The 22,163-nt window shown below is 36.1% G+C and overlaps 4 protein-coding genes and 1 long non-coding RNA gene across 7 annotated transcripts; 4 read left to right on the top strand and 1 right to left on the bottom strand.

The window, feature by feature from the left end:
* The first annotated feature begins 2,883 nt into the window (after positions 1-2,883).
* On the top strand, positions 2,884-8,002 carry LOC140983261 (diphthine--ammonia ligase-like). 2 transcript variants are annotated; one of them, XM_073450224.1, is made up of 12 exons: positions 2,884-3,029; positions 3,103-3,174; positions 3,370-3,449; positions 4,099-4,364; positions 4,495-4,527; positions 4,813-4,895; positions 4,964-5,036; positions 5,198-5,543; positions 5,634-5,965; positions 6,247-6,587; positions 6,709-7,057; positions 7,387-8,002. In XM_073450224.1, the coding sequence occupies exons 3-12, from the start codon at positions 3,395-3,397 to the stop codon at positions 7,600-7,602; spliced, it is 2,094 nt and encodes a 697-aa protein (XP_073306325.1). In that variant the 5' UTR covers positions 2,884-3,029; positions 3,103-3,174; positions 3,370-3,394; the 3' UTR covers positions 7,603-8,002. The 2 variants fall into 2 exon arrangements, with proteins under 2 accessions (XP_073306325.1, XP_073306324.1); XM_073450223.1 differs by having other exon boundaries at positions 4,139-4,364.
* A 1,179-nt stretch (positions 8,003-9,181) lies between these two features.
* LOC140982340 (pentatricopeptide repeat-containing protein At1g26900, mitochondrial-like) lies at positions 9,182-11,524 on the top strand. Its single transcript, XM_073448819.1, has one exon. It carries the CDS (start codon positions 9,393-9,395, stop codon positions 11,169-11,171), a length of 1,779 nt encoding a protein of 592 aa, XP_073304920.1. The 5' UTR covers positions 9,182-9,392; the 3' UTR covers positions 11,172-11,524.
* Positions 11,525-11,756: 232 nt separating this feature from the next.
* Positions 11,757-12,910, bottom strand: LOC140983459 (uncharacterized). Its single transcript, XR_012176435.1, has 3 exons — positions 12,870-12,910; positions 12,378-12,449; positions 11,757-12,072 (listed from the first exon to the last, which is right to left on the bottom strand). It is a non-coding gene; the product is annotated as an uncharacterized lncRNA (long non-coding RNA).
* A 578-nt stretch (positions 12,911-13,488) lies between these two features.
* On the top strand, positions 13,489-18,607 carry LOC140983279 (diphthine--ammonia ligase-like). Of its 2 annotated transcripts, none has more exons than XM_073450249.1 (12): positions 13,489-13,634; positions 13,708-13,779; positions 13,975-14,054; positions 14,704-14,969; positions 15,100-15,132; positions 15,418-15,500; positions 15,569-15,641; positions 15,803-16,148; positions 16,239-16,570; positions 16,852-17,192; positions 17,314-17,662; positions 17,992-18,607. In XM_073450249.1, exons 3-12 carry the CDS (start codon positions 14,000-14,002, stop codon positions 18,205-18,207), a joined length of 2,094 nt encoding a protein of 697 aa, XP_073306350.1. In that variant the 5' UTR covers positions 13,489-13,634; positions 13,708-13,779; positions 13,975-13,999; the 3' UTR covers positions 18,208-18,607. The 2 variants fall into 2 exon arrangements, with proteins under 2 accessions (XP_073306350.1, XP_073306349.1); XM_073450248.1 differs by having other exon boundaries at positions 14,744-14,969.
* Positions 18,608-19,786: 1,179 nt separating this feature from the next.
* On the top strand, positions 19,787-22,129 carry LOC140982352 (pentatricopeptide repeat-containing protein At1g26900, mitochondrial-like). Its single transcript, XM_073448832.1, has one exon. It carries the CDS (start codon positions 19,998-20,000, stop codon positions 21,774-21,776), a length of 1,779 nt encoding a protein of 592 aa, XP_073304933.1. The 5' UTR covers positions 19,787-19,997; the 3' UTR covers positions 21,777-22,129.
* Positions 22,130-22,163: the final 34 nt, after the last annotated feature.

Here is a 22,163-nt window from a genome sequence, read left to right on the forward strand (position 1 = left end):
CTCGTAGGGTACACTTTAGAATCTGTAGCTTGTGTGCGTCAAACTCACAAGTTTAAACTTCACGATACTTGCAAATTGACTTACTCGAACTACGTAAAACAAGAAATTTAAAGATTTTGTCAAGCACTTAGATATGAATCACAATGGAGAAAATAAAAATAATTTCAATGCTAAATAATAACAATAGAATTTTTAGAATTATATAATCTCTTTTTTCAATCTTTTTTTTCGAAAAAACCTATTTTTTGGTATGTTCAATCATTATTTTTAATCATTTGTTTTTTTCGTTTTTTTTTTTGACAACTTGCATGAAAAGAAACAAAAACTTATACAACAAGAAACGCAACGATGACTCAACAATATTCGAGAAAATCTATATTTACGAACACATGAATGCATGATTTTTTAATAAAAAATCTTGCAAGAAAACGAAGAACACGAATAATAGACGAATAAAAAATCGAAAAATCATTCATCTCTCTCTTTCGTGTACTATCACAAATATCTCACATGCCAGTCCAAGAAAAAATGCTCGCACTCTAGTATTTTACTCAATTTTGAAAGTTATCTCGTAAGGTACACTTTAGGATATATAGCTTGTGTGCGTCAAACTCACAAGTTCAAACTTCAAGACGCTTGCAAATTGACTTATTCAGACTGCATAAAACAAGAAATTTAAATATTTTTTCAAAGCGCTTATATATGACTCACAATAGAGACAATGACAACAATTTCAATGCTAAATAATAGCACACAATTTTTAGAATTCTCTTCTCTTTTTATTTCGATTCTTTCTTCTTCTTTTTTTTATCGAAAAAACCTATTTTTTTGTATGTTCGGATTTTTTTATCGATTTATTTTTTTTTCATTTTTTTGACAAACTTGCACAAAGAAACACGACGACGACTCAACGATATTCAAGAAAATATATATTCACGAACACAAGCATGCATGATTTTTTAAACAAAAATCTCGTGATACAAGAAAATGATAAACACGAACAATAGACGAAGAAAAAATCGATAGATAAAACAAGATAACTCTAGATTTGTCCATTTATAAAATTAGATTTCGATTATTTTAAATATAATTAAAATTGGTAATTTAGAAAACAAACAATGTATTTTTCAAAAAAAGTGCGGGATTTGATGCCCCAACACTCGGGTTTTTTTTTTAAAAAATAATTTAATTTTAAAAAAAAATTCAAAAATAATGTAAAAAAAATATATTTTCAAACCTACCGCAATCCGCGCTTACGGAGCAGCGTCCGCGCTTCGGTCCACAGAAGCGACAGAATATATATCAAAACCGTCGCTAATTAGCAACGGTTTCTTAAACCGTCGGTAAAATTGAATCAGCGACGGATTATAAACCGTCGCTAATTTTAGCGACAGTTAAAAACCGTCGCTGTAAGGAATCAGCGACGGTTCATAAACCCGGTTTTTGAACCGTCTCTAAATGCCAAAATACATGCCCCTTCACACGCCACACATAATTGTATCAACAGCGTACACATGTACGACGCGGATAATTTTGAACTTTCAACGGCTTGCAACTTAAAGCCATTTTTGTTGTAGTGAAGACAGAGAAAAAAACAAACAAGAAATTCATCAAGACTGGGATATCTCAATTGAATGTTGTTCATTTTCCTCGACATCATTATGTGGTCGAATGTCATGTATAAGATGCTGCGGACCAACATTAAGAAAATTTGTAAAACTGTGTATGTTCGACCAAGACAGAGTCTTAAAATCCTGCTGACCAAACAAACCAAAGTCAGCCATCCCTGAGTCACTGAAAAAACTAAGTTGAATAGTAGAGGTTTCTGAAAAAACTTATTTTTTGATGAACTTTTTCTCTCTTTTTTTCTCTATCTTCACTACAACAAAAATGACTTTTCGCAGCGTATATTGCACGCTGCAAAGTTGCAAGTCGTTGAAAGTTCAAGATTATCCGCAGCGTACATGTGCACGCTGTTGATACAATTATATGTGGCGTGTAAAGAGATAGGTATTTCGGCATTTAACGACGGTAGCGACGGTTCATTCCTTACAGCGACGGTAAAAACCGTCGCTAAAAAACCGTCGCTGATTCATTTTTAGCGACCATTTAAGAAAAATTAGCGACGGTTTTTGAACTGTCGCTGATTCCTTACAGCAACGGTTTTTAACCGTCGCTAAAATTAGCGACAGTTTATAAACCGTCGCTGATTCAATTTTAGCGACGGTTTCTAATATATATTTCGTCGCTAAAATATTCCGTCGCTTACGTGGACCAGCGTCCGAGCTTTCGAAGCGCGGACACTGCTCCACGTGAGCAGCGTCCGCGCTCCGTAAGCACGGATTACAATAGTTTTGAGTCTGCGCTCCGTAAGCACTGATTACAGTAGTTTTGAAAATGTTTTTTTTTACATTATTTTTGAAAAAAAAAATTTAAAATTAAATTATTTTTTTTAAAAAAAACCCCAACACTCATTTGTGTATTTCTTTACATTTAATTATTTAATATTTGTCAAATTTAAAAAAAAACATAACTCTATCACATATATCTTCCGAAGTTTTAAAAAATTAATAAATAAATTTAATAACTTTAACATTACACACGTCTCTCAAGTTTATATTTTTTAAAATTCAATCTGTCATAACGTAAAATAAATACAAAAATAAAGGTGTAAAATATAAAATAAATACAAATTCGATCAGAGTTTGTAATTTTAAAAATTATTTATATTTATTTGTTGTTTTTCGCAAATATGAAAGAATAAATGTAATATTTTTTAAATATTTGGATTTTTCGTAAATATAAATATAATACAATAAACGGCAAGAATATGGAATGTAGTTCTCGTTTTTATTTTATTTTATTTTATTTTATTTTATTTTGGGTAACTGTTTTTTATTCTTTGGATCAAAACCCTTCTGTCAAAGTCAACCGGCGGAATGCAAGGAAAAATGCAGGTTGTGGCGCTGGTCAGTGGCGGCAAGGACAGCTGCTACGCTATGATGAAATGCCAAGAATACGGCCACCAGGTCTATCTTCTACCATGCTGCGCGTGTAATTTAACTTGGATTGTGCATTTTAATTTGTTTAAATAAATTGCAGATAGTAGCACTGGCGAATTTGATGCCTGTCGATGATGCCCAAGACGAGCTTGATAGTTACATGTATCAAACAGTAAGTTTAAGTCCTGTGTCAACTCTATTTATTATAAACTTTTGCGTGTGTTAATCTGCTACAATCTCTGGAGATATCCATGAAAATTAGTTCACACAGAAGCAGAGGAATTGTGTATTTGAAGAAACTTTTATCATACTGGCAATGTGAAATCATCGATGGTTTGATTCTGTTATTGATGAATATGTTTTGCAGGTTGGTCACCAGATAGTTGTTAGCTATGCACAATGTATGGGGATTCCCTTATTTCGGAGACGAATTCAAGGATCTAGCAGGCAAGTCATTTAAGCGGGGAGCTTTTGGCAAAACACTGTTTTATTATGAGTTTTGTAACTTCCTGCTCGCATGTTGAGTGGGAAATCCTGTTTACCGATCTGTGGCGTTGTGATGTTGAATATATATTGCTACGATGTTGTAGTCTTTGAAAATCAAGAAATTTCATTTTGAAGGTTTTTTTCTTAGTTCTAATTGAACCTAATTGGTTTGAATAATATACAAGTCTAAGTAATCATATACTTGAGATCATCTGTGAGTCATTCGTTGAATTCATTTGTAGACATTATAAAAGATAAAGATTTTTAATAAAGCCACGAGGCATGAAGAAAGATGAAAAGACTTATTCAGTTATTTGTGACAAGTAAACCCACGATTATCTCTATAATCGTGTCAAAATTATGAGATCAGATATAGTCAGCAGTGTTTGTCTCTGTGTCCATGTGTGATGTAAGTGCTGCATGTCGCACTCGACGCTTTTTAGCAATTCACCTTGCTATCTGTCACTAATTTCTTGATGATTATTTAACACCTGAGCTAGTTTATCTGACAGGCTTGAAGCTTATTGCTGCATGTGAATTTTATTGGTTTCTAGAGATGTACCTAATGAAGTTTGTGTAATATTTACTGGTAATTCCAATTTTTTGACAGGGCATTTCCACTTTGTAATTTGTTATTTTGGGCTTGTCAGAAATCAAGACCTTAATTACAATAGAACTCTTGGGGATGAAGTTGAAGATATGTTGATCCTCTTAAAAGAAGTGAAACGACGGATACCCTCCATTTCAGCAGTCTCCTCTGGTGCAATTGCATCTGACTATCAAAGGCTACGTGTGGAAAGCGTATGTTCTAGGTTAGGTCTTGTTTCTTTGGCGTTTTTGTGGAAGCAAGATCAGTCATCTCTCCTTCAACAAATGGTAAATTTTATCCATGATATTGATGTTTATACAATGTGAATCATCATTGTTAATTCTTTTGTTTGTATCCCAAATGGTAAGAATTACTAAATTATTAATACCAATTGATTATGCCTTTGTCTGTTTCCAGATAAGAAGTGGAATTATTGCTATTACAGTAAAGGTATAAGATTCAGTTAACTTTTGGTTTTTTATTTTAGAGATTGTGAAGTGGTTCTTTTGTGCACCTCTCTCATTATTTATTTCGGCCTGCGTTTTATTTGATGTACAATATTTACAATTTGATGCCTGAATCATAATTTAGCATTTTCCTTTGCAACATTTAATTTCAAAGTCTAATTTTTATTTATCCATAGTTTGACTTGCAGATATTTACCCGCCTCTGGCAAAGATAAATCTTTTTTTTTGGTCCGATACTTGTTTCTATTTGTCATAATTTTTTTTATAGGTAGCAGCTATAGGTTTGAACCCATCAAAGCACTTGGGGAAGGAAATAACACAGTTGGAGTCCCATCTTCATGAGCTAAAAAAGTATGCTTGTCTGATGAACTAATTTTTTTTACTTCTTGGCTATAATAATCTCAATGGTTTATTGGCAGGTTGTATGGGATAAATGTTTGCGGTGAAGGTGGAGAATATGAAACTCTAACTCTGGACTGTCCTCTCTTCAAAGTAAGCTTACCCTTTTCCCTTCGAAAACCTTCTCAATTTTTTCGCTGATGGGGTGTTGGTTGGTACAATTTGGAAGATCTTATGCTTAGTTCGTTTTTTTTAGGGTGGGGGGAGGGGCTACCTTTTCTCATCAAATGTATTAAAGTATAGGTCCATTTCAGAATGCTCGAATCATGCTGGATAAATTTGAAGTTTTCTTACATTCGCCAGATCAAATAGCTCCTGTTGGGGTCCTCCATCCCTTAGAGTATCATTTGGAGAAGAAGATGGGATCAGTGCCTGCCGATGATAGTGCTACAAGCAACAAGGTCACTGGCGGAGAATTTGATTCAGTATGTGAAGTACTGGGAGACTGTCAAAATATTTGTGAACCCCCATGCCCAAAAAATGACGTGATTTCTGACTTTGCACTGGTCACAGAGCAAGAATTTCACATATCAAAATCCAAGAAGAACGATACCTTTTCCATTGCCTGCTGGCTGCAAGATGCCTCTGAAACCTCATCAGGTTTGATTAAATATGATGAAATGATTCAGTGGCAATAGTAAATTCCACGTCTATCCTAAGTGCATGTTTTCTGGTTTCTTAATTTGACAGATTTGCAAGAAGATATGGAGGCGGTTCTAACAAAAATTGAATTGCTTCTCAGCAAATTTACTTGTTCTTGGGAGAATGTTCTTTATATTCATCTCTATATTGCCGATATGAATGACTTTGCACGAGCAAATGAAGCTTATGTGAAATTCATTAGACAGGAAAATTGTCGTTTTGGTGTACCCTCACGTTCTACTATTGAACTTCCTCTATCACAAGTTGGTTTGGGAAAAGCTTGTATTGAAGTTTTGGTGTCGAATGATCATACTAAGAATGTTTTGCATGTTCAGAGTATTTCGTGCTGGGCTCCTAGTTGTATTGGTCCGTACAGCCAGGTTAGATGCCTTCCAAGAGCAATGTTGTCACAGTTTCTTTTTCCTTGCACCCATGAAGCTTTTGTGACTCCTAAACATGGTGAATTATAGCCATGTATTTTTGTTGGTCTTGTACCGTAGGAAGTACCCTTGAGGCGAGGATATGTTATATCTGCTTTATTAAATTAATATCTATTTATCTTCACAGAAACTTGTTTTTGGCAGTTAAAAGATGCTTATCCCTTAACTCTGTTTGCAACTTGTTTAGTTGATACTCATTTATTGAATTATACATGTTCCAGGCTACCTTGCACCATGATGTTCTCTACATGGCAGGACAGTTGGGCCTTGACCCGCCAACAATGTTGATTGGGGATGAAGGTCCTGCTTCTGAGCTTAAACAAGCTCTAGAAAATAGTGAAGCTGTGGCAAATTGTTTCAACTGTTCAGTCGCTTTGTCTGCACTTTTCCTGATCATTTACTGCTCGAAATCTTTGAATTCATCCGACAGAATTGCCATTGAGAATCAGAAGAATGTTTGTCTAACACAAATGAAGTTACGGTCAGATAGCCAAAGCAGTTCCATGCCATTTGTGGGTGACCCCATTGTTTTATATGTTCTTGTTCCTGATCTGCCTAAAAGGTGACCAACCTACGTTCCTGCCTGCCTACTTGCATATATGTTTTTTAATTTAGTTATACAACTTGCGGAGTGCATGATTGATGTTCTAGTAAGTAATAATCATCGTTACTTTAATCTGCAGAGCTTTGGTGGAAGTAAAGCCCATGCTTTACACAGGGGAGAATGTTAAGATTCTAACTGTGGTTGCCAAACAAGATCCATATACAAGGCAAGTTTATTGGGGATTTCAGCATGAAAGCTGGCATAGTGATTGTTGTCAGGAGTGTATTGTTCCTGGAAGATTAGTCACTGCCATCATATCTGTCACAGAGGAAGTTGTAGCTAAGATCTGCTCTCTATCTGCAAGACCTTATAATGAACCAAATTGTGAACCTGATCCTGAACATCAAATTGCAAGGATGGCGGAATTCTGCATTTATCTTGTTGATAAAGTCCTCTTGGAGAACGATTTCGCTTGGGATGATATTGTGGTTAGTTTTCTACTCTCCTGAGATCAATTATAGTTGAGGCATTATTTATCTTGTTCTCCTGAAAATCCTGATTCTCATATATAAATAATGTAATATGCATATGTAATATAATTTGTACAACAACATAAAATGGTCGATCAAGTAGTGTAAGCTGTGTAACTATTAATATCTCGTAATAAAATATTAGGTTGAAAAATATTTACTGCAGTTCCCATCCAAATTATTGAGGATGACTGAAGAAAGCTTTCACTTCTCATCCTTGTGCATGTTTCTTATGCTGTTATGTCTAATTTTTTCCTCTTCTCTCACTTATACTTCATTCTTTCTAGACGCTGAGAATCTATTTTGCAACAACTCTTTACACCTCCCATGGAAAATTGTCGACGATTTTCAATCGTGTATTCAATGAATTCAGTCAGATGAGTGTGAGAATAGACACAGATAAAGTGCCAATATTCAACCTTGTTCCTGTCTTGGGTGCTGGAAGGTCCGCTACTTCTATGGATGACATACTAACCTGTGAGCTTTATGCTAAGAAATTGTAGTTTACATCATGTATGATTTGGATCGATCACAGCATCTTAACGAGGAGGCCACAAGGTTTTGTTATTGTTCACAGACTTGATTATTTGATCTTGCCATTGATGCGCGTTTATTTGATTTTTCACTTGTTCTCATGGTTTTGATCATAGATCTCATGCACTACTTTTTTTTTTGGGTAAAAAACCTGATAACATTAATTACTATTTGGACACGGACGAATTTTAATCCCATATTTCCTTCTTTTTCCGTCAAATTGTGCTTTGATGCATAATTTTATTTTCAATGCAGTATCAACTTATCACTGTGTCATGTACTTGTGATGTTGGGACACCGACGGATGTACAATTGCATGGATGTATAATTTATGATCGATATGGTAACGATACGACCGTTTCTTTTTCACGACATTGAGTAGGGCTGGGATTTGTAGATTTTTTTCTTTTACGTGGTTTCGAACTTCGAACCCGGTTTCGAACCCGAGCGATTCCCCCACCTCTCCCCCAAAGGGTTTATTGACTGTTATGTTTGGATAAGAGTGTCAATATGTGTGATTTAAAAGATGTTATCCCAAAGAATTTTAATTCTGAGTAATTTAATGGGTGCCCACTCTTTGTGGTTGCTCTTTCCATTAAATTCTTCGGCATGCTCTTTTGTGGATACGACAACATCAGTTAAACCAAATGGAATCGTGAATGTAATTGTCATGAGCTCGTAAAAACTAATTTGTGTCAGAAAATCAGATCATTAAATGCTTCCAACTTTTATATATAAATAATATTTTTCATATAATTTCATCGTAAATACAATATACAATCCACTTTAAAAATTCACATATTATTTCTATAAATTACATATTTAATATAATTACATTATCTAAATTATAATTAATAACTATAAAAAATTTAATGAATCAATTCTATCTATTAATTATTTAATTATTATGATTATAAACGTCATTATTTGACAAACGTATTTCAGATTGCTTCTAAAACAAACATATCAAAGAGACAGCGGCTGAAGAGTAGGCACTTGTATCGGCTATTTCTTTTAAGAAACAAGAAAGATTTCAATCTTTCTGCTTGATGAATGATGAAGTTGAGCCATTTGCGTCCAAACAATATACTTCCACGCATAATATACATTCCTAACCATTACAGCACACCCTTCAGGGACCACCCCACCACATATTTGGCAAGGAAACATGACAGTCTACCACTTCAAAACCTTCTCTCTCACAATCGATAATGTATTTGTTTCTGAATGAAAAAGATGAGTTCAGAGAACTCAACCAATGCACACATGTTTTTATAGTCACTTCTGTCAAGTGATACATAAGGCATATATATGAACTGTTGAAGGGATTGTTGCTTCAATTAATGCACTCATTCGTTCGGTAATATGCAAACTCATTCCTTCCTCATAATAAACATGAAGACCATACTTTTCACAAAACCAAAATGGTAGCAGAGTAGATGAACTAGGCTTCATCCTCTGAGAGCCTTGTGTCTTTTTTCAAAAAAAAAAAAAATTGTCTCCTAATGTAAGATGAGAGGTCAAAAATTAGAGTGCCCCCTTGTTTTAATTTAAGACAAGGATTGAAACTCATCAAGAAATCACGTCGGACAGGATTATTAAACGAACAAAACCCAAGTAATTATCAATTAACATTCTGGATTTAATCGTTTTTTACTGGATCTGTCCATGTGTGTGTAGGCTTCGTGTGCACCGACTTTTAACTGCATGGAAGCCATATTTGAAGCAAACTCCCTGCTGATAGTTACTCTTCCGGCTCATGAGCAAAAGATATATCAACACGCGGTTGTCTAAAAAATTCAAGCTTTGGTCCACGAATCGTCGATATTATACAACAATTTCTTCAGACCATCATCATCAAAAGCTCATTTCTCTGTTACAATCATGCAAGCAAACTTCTCAAACTGCTCAAATTCATGGTCTGATGATCAAAGCTGGTCTCGACCACGTTCCATTTCCATTGAGCAAGCTTCTTGCGCACTCTTCATTGCAAGACATCAGCTACGCGGACTCTATTTTCAAGAATGTAAAAAGCCCAAACATTTATATGTTTAATGTAATGCTTAGAGGGTACTCAATCAGCGATGAACCGAAAACGGGTATTGTTTTATTCAATCGCATGAGGGTTCATGGACGGATTCAAGATTTCTTGTTTGATCAGTTCACTTATGTTTCCGTTTTGAAATGTTGTGCTTGTTTGGTGGCTTGTTGGACTGGGATCGGGGTTCATTCCATTGCTCTGAAATCTGGGTTCGATTTGTTTCTCAACGTTAAGAACTCTCTTTTACATTTTTATGGTGTTTGTGGGGGGATCGAAGATGCCCATCGGCTGTTTGTTGAATTGGGTGACAGAAAAGATTTGGTATCATGGAACATTTTAATGGGTGGCTATCTTTGTGCGTCTAAATTTGATGTGGTTATTGATTTGTTTACGAAATTGTATGGGGATGATTTTAGTGTTAGTGTGACTACAGTTCTTGGCGTTTTATCAGCTATTGGTGAAAGCAGATATGTTTCCTTAGCAAAGTGTCTACATATGTTTTGCGTAAAAGTTGGGTTTTTGTTGGATTTAAATGTGGCCACTTCATTGATTTCTATGTACGGGAAACATGGATTCATTGATTCGGCTAGACAGATCTTCGATGAAACCGATGTCAAGAATGATGTCGTTTTATGGAACTGTTTAATCGATGGGTACGTGAATATTGGCCTTTTAGAAGAGGCAGTGGAATTGATTCGTTCAATGGAGCAGAGCAGATTGAAGCCTAATTCATCTACTCTGGTAAGTTTGCTTTCTGCTTGCTCTGCATCTGGGGCCCTTGCTCTTGGTCAATACGTACATGATTATGTGGAAGAGCTACAGTTAAAATTAGATGTGGTTCTTGGCACGGCTCTAATCGACATGTATGCTAAAAGTGGACTGCTCGAGAAGGCGACTGACGTTTTTGACAAGATGGAGAATAAAGATGTAAAAACTTGGACTGCCATGATTTCGGGTTTGGGGGTTCATGGCCAAGCAAAACGTGCAGATCTGTTATTTCAACGAATGGAGGAACAGTGTGTGCCCAATGAGGTAACGTTCTTGGCCGTACTGAGTTCTTGTAGTCATGGAGGACTGGTAATGGAGGGGATCAGCTGTTTTAGAAGAATGGTCACGGTGTATGGCTTGAATCCGAAGACTGAACATTACGGGTGTCTAATCGATCTTTTGGGACGTGCTGGATTGCTGGAAGAAGCTTACGATCTGATGAAGGAGTTGACATTAGAGAGGGACGCCACCGCTTGGCGTGCGTTGCTTGGGGCGTGTAGAGTGTATGGGAAAGTTGATTTGGTGGGCCGTGTGAAGCGAGAATTGGACAACATTTGTGACGAACATCCTGCTGATTTGCTCAGTGTTAGCGGTACTTACACCACGGCCGGGATGATACCACCGAATGGAGATAAGTGGGAGAGTGAAGCTCAGTTGATGAAAAAGGTAGATTTTAAGCAATCTGGAAAGAAGGAAGCTGGAATCAGTACAATTGAGTTGGGTAAGTAGCCTGAAGTTTTGGTGCCACAATGCAACCTATTAGTATGCACGCTATACTTTTTGTGTCTGAGACACTTCTACCACGGTTGTGGTACATTTGGGCGTGTTCAGAGCAAGGAGATGCCCAAGTGATTGAAGATAATATTTTGGAACCCATGCAATGGCTAATCATGTCATGTTTAACAGGTGTAACTTAAAAATTGGTTTTCTTCAATGAAAAATGTTGAAATACCTTAATATTATTTACAAGGTTTTTTATACACACACAGGCATGTTCAGGTGTAATTTGGCAGGCCGACTCTACGGACTTGACCATTTTTGTTTTTAATTTAACAGTCAGACGGCCTATTTCTATTTGTGTGTAATTTGGCGGGTAGCGATTTCGACATATCTAGTTTTGCCTCGTCCAATTCAATTTTAGTAGCATCTACTTCATCATTAGTATAATTCGAACATCATCGATTTTATCAACACATTCGACGTACTATGAAAAATAAAACTGCGTGTACATAAATATTTGTTAAAGCTCAATAAATCGAATATCAGCCACTTGAATACATATGGGACAAAACCAGAAGACGTTTTTTTGTAAAACGAGCAATTTAGTTTTTTCTAGGCCACAGCAAAAAGATGAGCGTTTCTATGGACGTAGTCTACTACAATACTCATCATACTATAGTATTGCACACATAAAACGCACGTAAGAAAATATTAGTACGTATAGTTACGATAATCTACCCTCGTTCAACTCCCAATTATCCGAACTCATGCTCTACTCAGAAATTCCATGCCAAACTAGCTGTTCACCAAGAGAAACAGTGGGATCGTTAACAACATTGGAAAATTTTCACCGATAGTATGAGGCTAGAACGTAGAGCATGAGCGCCGTTGACGTAGTTACAAGCAGTTCCTGAGACGAGACAGAGTTAAATCGCAGTTAGTTTGATGGCAATTTTTGAATTGATATGATGCATACCATTTTGCGTGAGGTGCTTAGTTTAGGCCATCTAAATGAACAACAGATCATCACACTGGGTCAATCAAATTTCACGTCACACAAGCAGAACTTGATAAATTTTCCCCATGAGCCCCATTCTATGATCATGACAAACATCCAGTTGGTGTGTATAGAACATCCTTTGAAATGAATCTGATTTGACCATTTTCAAATATCTAATCCAAAGAAAGTATGCGGTGGACGACAATGGTTATTACCTGGTTGTTGTACAAGAAAACTGGTATATAGCCAAGTGAATATTCAACTACATTCAGAATACCAGTGTATCCCTGCAATTTAACATTAGAGAAACTGTCAACGAACAAATTGACCCAAATAAGCCAAACAGAATACTAACTTTAACCTAAATAACTGGATTTTGAAAATCATTTGAACATGTCTGATTTAAGCAAGGATTGATGAGCCATAATGATTTAGAAAACTGGTGATCATTCGAGAAATGGTTTATGGAAAAACAAAATAATTAATGAATCTTAATTTTCCACTAATTAAACCTTTTGAAAAAATAGAACAGAGGAAAAATCAATACAGATCAGAAATGTGACCTCATTACAAATAAGATATGTATGTTTCATCTAAAAATGAACTCATAAATAGATCCAAGATGTATTCAGGTATCTCACATGTACATGGTGTCAATACTCTCTGATTTTGACTTTTCAGGTGAAAAAATTAATTGCTAAGCTTACCAAAGAAGCAAAAGCCAAGGTACCAAAAACCAGGGCCNACTGCTCCACGTGAGCAGCGTCCGCGCTCCGTAAGCACGGATTACAATAGTTTTGAGTCTGCGCTCCGTAAGCACTGATTACAGTAGTTTTGAAAATGTTTTTTTTTACATTATTTTTGAAAAAAAAAATTTAAAATTAAATTATTTTTTTTAAAAAAAACCCCAACACTCATTTGTGTATTTCTTTACATTTAATTATTTAATATTTGTCAAATTTAAAAAAAAACATAACTCTATCACATATATCTTCCGAAGTTTTAAAAAATTAATAAATAAATTTAATAACTTTAACATTACACACGTCTCTCAAGTTTATATTTTTTAAAATTCAATCTGTCATAACGTAAAATAAATACAAAAATAAAGGTGTAAAATATAAAATAAATACAAATTCGATCAGAGTTTGTAATTTTAAAAATTATTTATATTTATTTGTTGTTTTTCGCAAATATGAAAGAATAAATGTAATATTTTTTAAATATTTGGATTTTTCGTAAATATAAATATAATACAATAAACGGCAAGAATATGGAATGTAGTTCTCGTTTTTATTTTATTTTATTTTATTTTATTTTATTTTGGGTAACTGTTTTTTATTCTTTGGATCAAAACCCTTCTGTCAAAGTCAACCGGCGGAATGCAAGGAAAAATGCAGGTTGTGGCGCTGGTCAGTGGCGGCAAGGACAGCTGCTACGCTATGATGAAATGCCAAGAATACGGCCACCAGGTCTATCTTCTACCATGCTGCGCGTGTAATTTAACTTGGATTGTGCATTTTAATTTGTTTAAATAAATTGCAGATAGTAGCACTGGCGAATTTGATGCCTGTCGATGATGCCCAAGACGAGCTTGATAGTTACATGTATCAAACAGTAAGTTTAAGTCCTGTGTCAACTCTATTTATTATAAACTTTTGCGTGTGTTAATCTGCTACAATCTCTGGAGATATCCATGAAAATTAGTTCACACAGAAGCAGAGGAATTGTGTATTTGAAGAAACTTTTATCATACTGGCAATGTGAAATCATCGATGGTTTGATTCTGTTATTGATGAATATGTTTTGCAGGTTGGTCACCAGATAGTTGTTAGCTATGCACAATGTATGGGGATTCCCTTATTTCGGAGACGAATTCAAGGATCTAGCAGGCAAGTCATTTAAGCGGGGAGCTTTTGGCAAAACACTGTTTTATTATGAGTTTTGTAACTTCCTGCTCGCATGTTGAGTGGGAAATCCTGTTTACCGATCTGTGGCGTTGTGATGTTGAATATATATTGCTACGATGTTGTAGTCTTTGAAAATCAAGAAATTTCATTTTGAAGGTTTTTTTCTTAGTTCTAATTGAACCTAATTGGTTTGAATAATATACAAGTCTAAGTAATCATATACTTGAGATCATCTGTGAGTCATTCGTTGAATTCATTTGTAGACATTATAAAAGATAAAGATTTTTAATAAAGCCACGAGGCATGAAGAAAGATGAAAAGACTTATTCAGTTATTTGTGACAAGTAAACCCACGATTATCTCTATAATCGTGTCAAAATTATGAGATCAGATATAGTCAGCAGTGTTTGTCTCTGTGTCCATGTGTGATGTAAGTGCTGCATGTCGCACTCGACGCTTTTTAGCAATTCACCTTGCTATCTGTCACTAATTTCTTGATGATTATTTAACACCTGAGCTAGTTTATCTGACAGGCTTGAAGCTTATTGCTGCATGTGAATTTTATTGGTTTCTAGAGATGTACCTAATGAAGTTTGTGTAATATTTACTGGTAATTCCAATTTTTTGACAGGGCATTTCCACTTTGTAATTTGTTATTTTGGGCTTGTCAGAAATCAAGACCTTAATTACAATAGAACTCTTGGGGATGAAGTTGAAGATATGTTGATCCTCTTAAAAGAAGTGAAACGACGGATACCCTCCATTTCAGCAGTCTCCTCTGGTGCAATTGCATCTGACTATCAAAGGCTACGTGTGGAAAGCGTATGTTCTAGGTTAGGTCTTGTTTCTTTGGCGTTTTTGTGGAAGCAAGATCAGTCATCTCTCCTTCAACAAATGGTAAATTTTATCCATGATATTGATGTTTATACAATGTGAATCATCATTGTTAATTCTTTTGTTTGTATCCCAAATGGTAAGAATTACTAAATTATTAATACCAATTGATTATGCCTTTGTCTGTTTCCAGATAAGAAGTGGAATTATTGCTATTACAGTAAAGGTATAAGATTCAGTTAACTTTTGGTTTTTTATTTTAGAGATTGTGAAGTGGTTCTTTTGTGCACCTCTCTCATTATTTATTTCGGCCTGCGTTTTATTTGATGTACAATATTTACAATTTGATGCCTGAATCATAATTTAGCATTTTCCTTTGCAACATTTAATTTCAAAGTCTAATTTTTATTTATCCATAGTTTGACTTGCAGATATTTACCCGCCTCTGGCAAAGATAAATCTTTTTTTTTGGTCCGATACTTGTTTCTATTTGTCATAATTTTTTTTATAGGTAGCAGCTATAGGTTTGAACCCATCAAAGCACTTGGGGAAGGAAATAACACAGTTGGAGTCCCATCTTCATGAGCTAAAAAAGTATGCTTGTCTGATGAACTAATTTTTTTTACTTCTTGGCTATAATAATCTCAATGGTTTATTGGCAGGTTGTATGGGATAAATGTTTGCGGTGAAGGTGGAGAATATGAAACTCTAACTCTGGACTGTCCTCTCTTCAAAGTAAGCTTACCCTTTTCCCTTCGAAAACCTTCTCAATTTTTTCGCTGATGGGGTGTTGGTTGGTACAATTTGGAAGATCTTATGCTTAGTTCGTTTTTTTTAGGGTGGGGGGAGGGGCTACCTTTTCTCATCAAATGTATTAAAGTATAGGTCCATTTCAGAATGCTCGAATCATGCTGGATAAATTTGAAGTTTTCTTACATTCGCCAGATCAAATAGCTCCTGTTGGGGTCCTCCATCCCTTAGAGTATCATTTGGAGAAGAAGATGGGATCAGTGCCTGCCGATGATAGTGCTACAAGCAACAAGGTCACTGGCGGAGAATTTGATTCAGTATGTGAAGTACTGGGAGACTGTCAAAATATTTGTGAACCCCCATGCCCAAAAAATGACGTGATTTCTGACTTTGCACTGGTCACAGAGCAAGAATTTCACATATCAAAATCCAAGAAGAACGATACCTTTTCCATTGCCTGCTGGCTGCAAGATGCCTCTGAAACCTCATCAGGTTTGATTAAATATGATGAAATGATTCAGTGGCAATAGTAAATTCCACGTCTATCCTAAGTGCATGTTTTCTGGTTTCTTAATTTGACAGATTTGCAAGAAGATATGGAGGCGGTTCTAACAAAAATTGAATTGCTTCTCAGCAAATTTACTTGTTCTTGGGAGAATGTTCTTTATATTCATCTCTATATTGCCGATATGAATGACTTTGCACGAGCAAATGAAGCTTATGTGAAATTCATTAGACAGGAAAATTGTCGTTTTGGTGTACCCTCACGTTCTACTATTGAACTTCCTCTATCACAAGTTGGTTTGGGAAAAGCTTGTATTGAAGTTTTGGTGTCGAATGATCATACTAAGAATGTTTTGCATGTTCAGAGTATTTCGTGCTGGGCTCCTAGTTGTATTGGTCCGTACAGCCAGGTTAGATGCCTTCCAAGAGCAATGTTGTCACAGTTTCTTTTTCCTTGCACCCATGAAGCTTTTGTGACTCCTAAACATGGTGAATTATAGCCATGTATTTTTGTTGGTCTTGTACCGTAGGAAGTACCCTTGAGGCGAGGATATGTTATATCTGCTTTATTAAATTAATATCTATTTATCTTCACAGAAACTTGTTTTTGGCAGTTAAAAGATGCTTATCCCTTAACTCTGTTTGCAACTTGTTTAGTTGATACTCATTTATTGAATTATACATGTTCCAGGCTACCTTGCACCATGATGTTCTCTACATGGCAGGACAGTTGGGCCTTGACCCGCCAACAATGTTGATTGGGGATGAAGGTCCTGCTTCTGAGCTTAAACAAGCTCTAGAAAATAGTGAAGCTGTGGCAAATTGTTTCAACTGTTCAGTCGCTTTGTCTGCACTTTTCCTGATCATTTACTGCTCGAAATCTTTGAATTCATCCGACAGAATTGCCATTGAGAATCAGAAGAATGTTTGTCTAACACAAATGAAGTTACGGTCAGATAGCCAAAGCAGTTCCATGCCATTTGTGGGTGACCCCATTGTTTTATATGTTCTTGTTCCTGATCTGCCTAAAAGGTGACCAACCTACGTTCCTGCCTGCCTACTTGCATATATGTTTTTTAATTTAGTTATACAACTTGCGGAGTGCATGATTGATGTTCTAGTAAGTAATAATCATCGTTACTTTAATCTGCAGAGCTTTGGTGGAAGTAAAGCCCATGCTTTACACAGGGGAGAATGTTAAGATTCTAACTGTGGTTGCCAAACAAGATCCATATACAAGGCAAGTTTATTGGGGATTTCAGCATGAAAGCTGGCATAGTGATTGTTGTCAGGAGTGTATTGTTCCTGGAAGATTAGTCACTGCCATCATATCTGTCACAGAGGAAGTTGTAGCTAAGATCTGCTCTCTATCTGCAAGACCTTATAATGAACCAAATTGTGAACCTGATCCTGAACATCAAATTGCAAGGATGGCGGAATTCTGCATTTATCTTGTTGATAAAGTCCTCTTGGAGAACGATTTCGCTTGGGATGATATTGTGGTTAGTTTTCTACTCTCCTGAGATCAATTATAGTTGAGGCATTATTTATCTTGTTCTCCTGAAAATCCTGATTCTCATATATAAATAATGTAATATGCATATGTAATATAATTTGTACAACAACATAAAATGGTCGATCAAGTAGTGTAAGCTGTGTAACTATTAATATCTCGTAATAAAATATTAGGTTGAAAAATATTTACTGCAGTTCCCATCCAAATTATTGAGGATGACTGAAGAAAGCTTTCACTTCTCATCCTTGTGCATGTTTCTTATGCTGTTATGTCTAATTTTTTCCTCTTCTCTCACTTATACTTCATTCTTTCTAGACGCTGAGAATCTATTTTGCAACAACTCTTTACACCTCCCATGGAAAATTGTCGACGATTTTCAATCGTGTATTCAATGAATTCAGTCAGATGAGTGTGAGAATAGACACAGATAAAGTGCCAATATTCAACCTTGTTCCTGTCTTGGGTGCTGGAAGGTCCGCTACTTCTATGGATGACATACTAACCTGTGAGCTTTATGCTAAGAAATTGTAGTTTACATCATGTATGATTTGGATCGATCACAGCATCTTAACGAGGAGGCCACAAGGTTTTGTTATTGTTCACAGACTTGATTATTTGATCTTGCCATTGATGCGCGTTTATTTGATTTTTCACTTGTTCTCATGGTTTTGATCATAGATCTCATGCACTACTTTTTTTTTTGGGTAAAAAACCTGATAACATTAATTACTATTTGGACACGGACGAATTTTAATCCCATATTTCCTTCTTTTTCCGTCAAATTGTGCTTTGATGCATAATTTTATTTTCAATGCAGTATCAACTTATCACTGTGTCATGTACTTGTGATGTTGGGACACCGACGGATGTACAATTGCATGGATGTATAATTTATGATCGATATGGTAACGATACGACCGTTTCTTTTTCACGACATTGAGTAGGGCTGGGATTTGTAGATTTTTTTCTTTTACGTGGTTTCGAACTTCGAACCCGGTTTCGAACCCGAGCGATTCCCCCACCTCTCCCCCAAAGGGTTTATTGACTGTTATGTTTGGATAAGAGTGTCAATATGTGTGATTTAAAAGATGTTATCCCAAAGAATTTTAATTCTGAGTAATTTAATGGGTGCCCACTCTTTGTGGTTGCTCTTTCCATTAAATTCTTCGGCATGCTCTTTTGTGGATACGACAACATCAGTTAAACCAAATGGAATCGTGAATGTAATTGTCATGAGCTCGTAAAAACTAATTTGTGTCAGAAAATCAGATCATTAAATGCTTCCAACTTTTATATATAAATAATATTTTTCATATAATTTCATCGTAAATACAATATACAATCCACTTTAAAAATTCACATATTATTTCTATAAATTACATATTTAATATAATTACATTATCTAAATTATAATTAATAACTATAAAAAATTTAATGAATCAATTCTATCTATTAATTATTTAATTATTATGATTATAAACGTCATTATTTGACAAACGTATTTCAGATTGCTTCTAAAACAAACATATCAAAGAGACAGCGGCTGAAGAGTAGGCACTTGTATCGGCTATTTCTTTTAAGAAACAAGAAAGATTTCAATCTTTCTGCTTGATGAATGATGAAGTTGAGCCATTTGCGTCCAAACAATATACTTCCACGCATAATATACATTCCTAACCATTACAGCACACCCTTCAGGGACCACCCCACCACATATTTGGCAAGGAAACATGACAGTCTACCACTTCAAAACCTTCTCTCTCACAATCGATAATGTATTTGTTTCTGAATGAAAAAGATGAGTTCAGAGAACTCAACCAATGCACACATGTTTTTATAGTCACTTCTGTCAAGTGATACATAAGGCATATATATGAACTGTTGAAGGGATTGTTGCTTCAATTAATGCACTCATTCGTTCGGTAATATGCAAACTCATTCCTTCCTCATAATAAACATGAAGACCATACTTTTCACAAAACCAAAATGGTAGCAGAGTAGATGAACTAGGCTTCATCCTCTGAGAGCCTTGTGTCTTTTTTCAAAAAAAAAAAAAATTGTCTCCTAATGTAAGATGAGAGGTCAAAAATTAGAGTGCCCCCTTGTTTTAATTTAAGACAAGGATTGAAACTCATCAAGAAATCACGTCGGACAGGATTATTAAACGAACAAAACCCAAGTAATTATCAATTAACATTCTGGATTTAATCGTTTTTTACTGGATCTGTCCATGTGTGTGTAGGCTTCGTGTGCACCGACTTTTAACTGCATGGAAGCCATATTTGAAGCAAACTCCCTGCTGATAGTTACTCTTCCGGCTCATGAGCAAAAGATATATCAACACGCGGTTGTCTAAAAAATTCAAGCTTTGGTCCACGAATCGTCGATATTATACAACAATTTCTTCAGACCATCATCATCAAAAGCTCATTTCTCTGTTACAATCATGCAAGCAAACTTCTCAAACTGCTCAAATTCATGGTCTGATGATCAAAGCTGGTCTCGACCACGTTCCATTTCCATTGAGCAAGCTTCTTGCGCACTCTTCATTGCAAGACATCAGCTACGCGGACTCTATTTTCAAGAATGTAAAAAGCCCAAACATTTATATGTTTAATGTAATGCTTAGAGGGTACTCAATCAGCGATGAACCGAAAACGGGTATTGTTTTATTCAATCGCATGAGGGTTCATGGACGGATTCAAGATTTCTTGTTTGATCAGTTCACTTATGTTTCCGTTTTGAAATGTTGTGCTTGTTTGGTGGCTTGTTGGACTGGGATCGGGGTTCATTCCATTGCTCTGAAATCTGGGTTCGATTTGTTTCTCAACGTTAAGAACTCTCTTTTACATTTTTATGGTGTTTGTGGGGGGATCGAAGATGCCCATCGGCTGTTTGTTGAATTGGGTGACAGAAAAGATTTGGTATCATGGAACATTTTAATGGGTGGCTATCTTTGTGCGTCTAAATTTGATGTGGTTATTGATTTGTTTACGAAATTGTATGGGGATGATTTTAGTGTTAGTGTGACTACAGTTCTTGGCGTTTTATCAGCTATTGGTGAAAGCAGATATGTTTCCTTAGCAAAGTGTCTACATATGTTTTGCGTAAAAGTTGGGTTTTTGTTGGATTTAAATGTGGCCACTTCATTGATTTCTATGTACGGGAAACATGGATTCATTGATTCGGCTAGACAGATCTTCGATGAAACCGATGTCAAGAATGATGTCGTTTTATGGAACTGTTTAATCGATGGGTACGTGAATATTGGCCTTTTAGAAGAGGCAGTGGAATTGATTCGTTCAATGGAGCAGAGCAGATTGAAGCCTAATTCATCTACTCTGGTAAGTTTGCTTTCTGCTTGCTCTGCATCTGGGGCCCTTGCTCTTGGTCAATACGTACATGATTATGTGGAAGAGCTACAGTTAAAATTAGATGTGGTTCTTGGCACGGCTCTAATCGACATGTATGCTAAAAGTGGACTGCTCGAGAAGGCGACTGACGTTTTTGACAAGATGGAGAATAAAGATGTAAAAACTTGGACTGCCATGATTTCGGGTTTGGGGGTTCATGGCCAAGCAAAACGTGCAGATCTGTTATTTCAACGAATGGAGGAACAGTGTGTGCCCAATGAGGTAACGTTCTTGGCCGTACTGAGTTCTTGTAGTCATGGAGGACTGGTAATGGAGGGGATCAGCTGTTTTAGAAGAATGGTCACGGTGTATGGCTTGAATCCGAAGACTGAACATTACGGGTGTCTAATCGATCTTTTGGGACGTGCTGGATTGCTGGAAGAAGCTTACGATCTGATGAAGGAGTTGACATTAGAGAGGGACGCCACCGCTTGGCGTGCGTTGCTTGGGGCGTGTAGAGTGTATGGGAAAGTTGATTTGGTGGGCCGTGTGAAGCGAGAATTGGACAACATTTGTGACGAACATCCTGCTGATTTGCTCAGTGTTAGCGGTACTTACACCACGGCCGGGATGATACCACCGAATGGAGATAAGTGGGAGAGTGAAGCTCAGTTGATGAAAAAGGTAGATTTTAAGCAATCTGGAAAGAAGGAAGCTGGAATCAGTACAATTGAGTTGGGTAAGTAGCCTGAAGTTTTGGTGCCACAATGCAACCTATTAGTATGCACGCTATACTTTTTGTGTCTGAGACACTTCTACCACGGTTGTGGTACATTTGGGCGTGTTCAGAGCAAGGAGATGCCCAAGTGATTGAAGATAATATTTTGGAACCCATGCAATGGCTAATCATGTCATGTTTAACAGGTGTAACTTAAAAATTGGTTTTCTTCAATGAAAAATGTTGAAATACCTTAATATTATTTACAAGGTTTTTTATACACACACAGGCATGTTCAGGTGTAATTTGGCAGGCCGACTCTACGGACTTGACCATTTTTGTTTTTAATTTAACAGTCAGACGGCCTATTTCTATTTGTGTGTAATTTGGCGGGTAGCGATTTCGACATATCTAGT

Source organism: Primulina huaijiensis, chromosome 8 (assembly GCF_012295235.1).
Source record: "Primulina huaijiensis isolate GDHJ02 chromosome 8, ASM1229523v2, whole genome shotgun sequence".
NCBI classification, from domain to species: domain Eukaryota; kingdom Viridiplantae; phylum Streptophyta; class Magnoliopsida; order Lamiales; family Gesneriaceae; genus Primulina; species Primulina huaijiensis.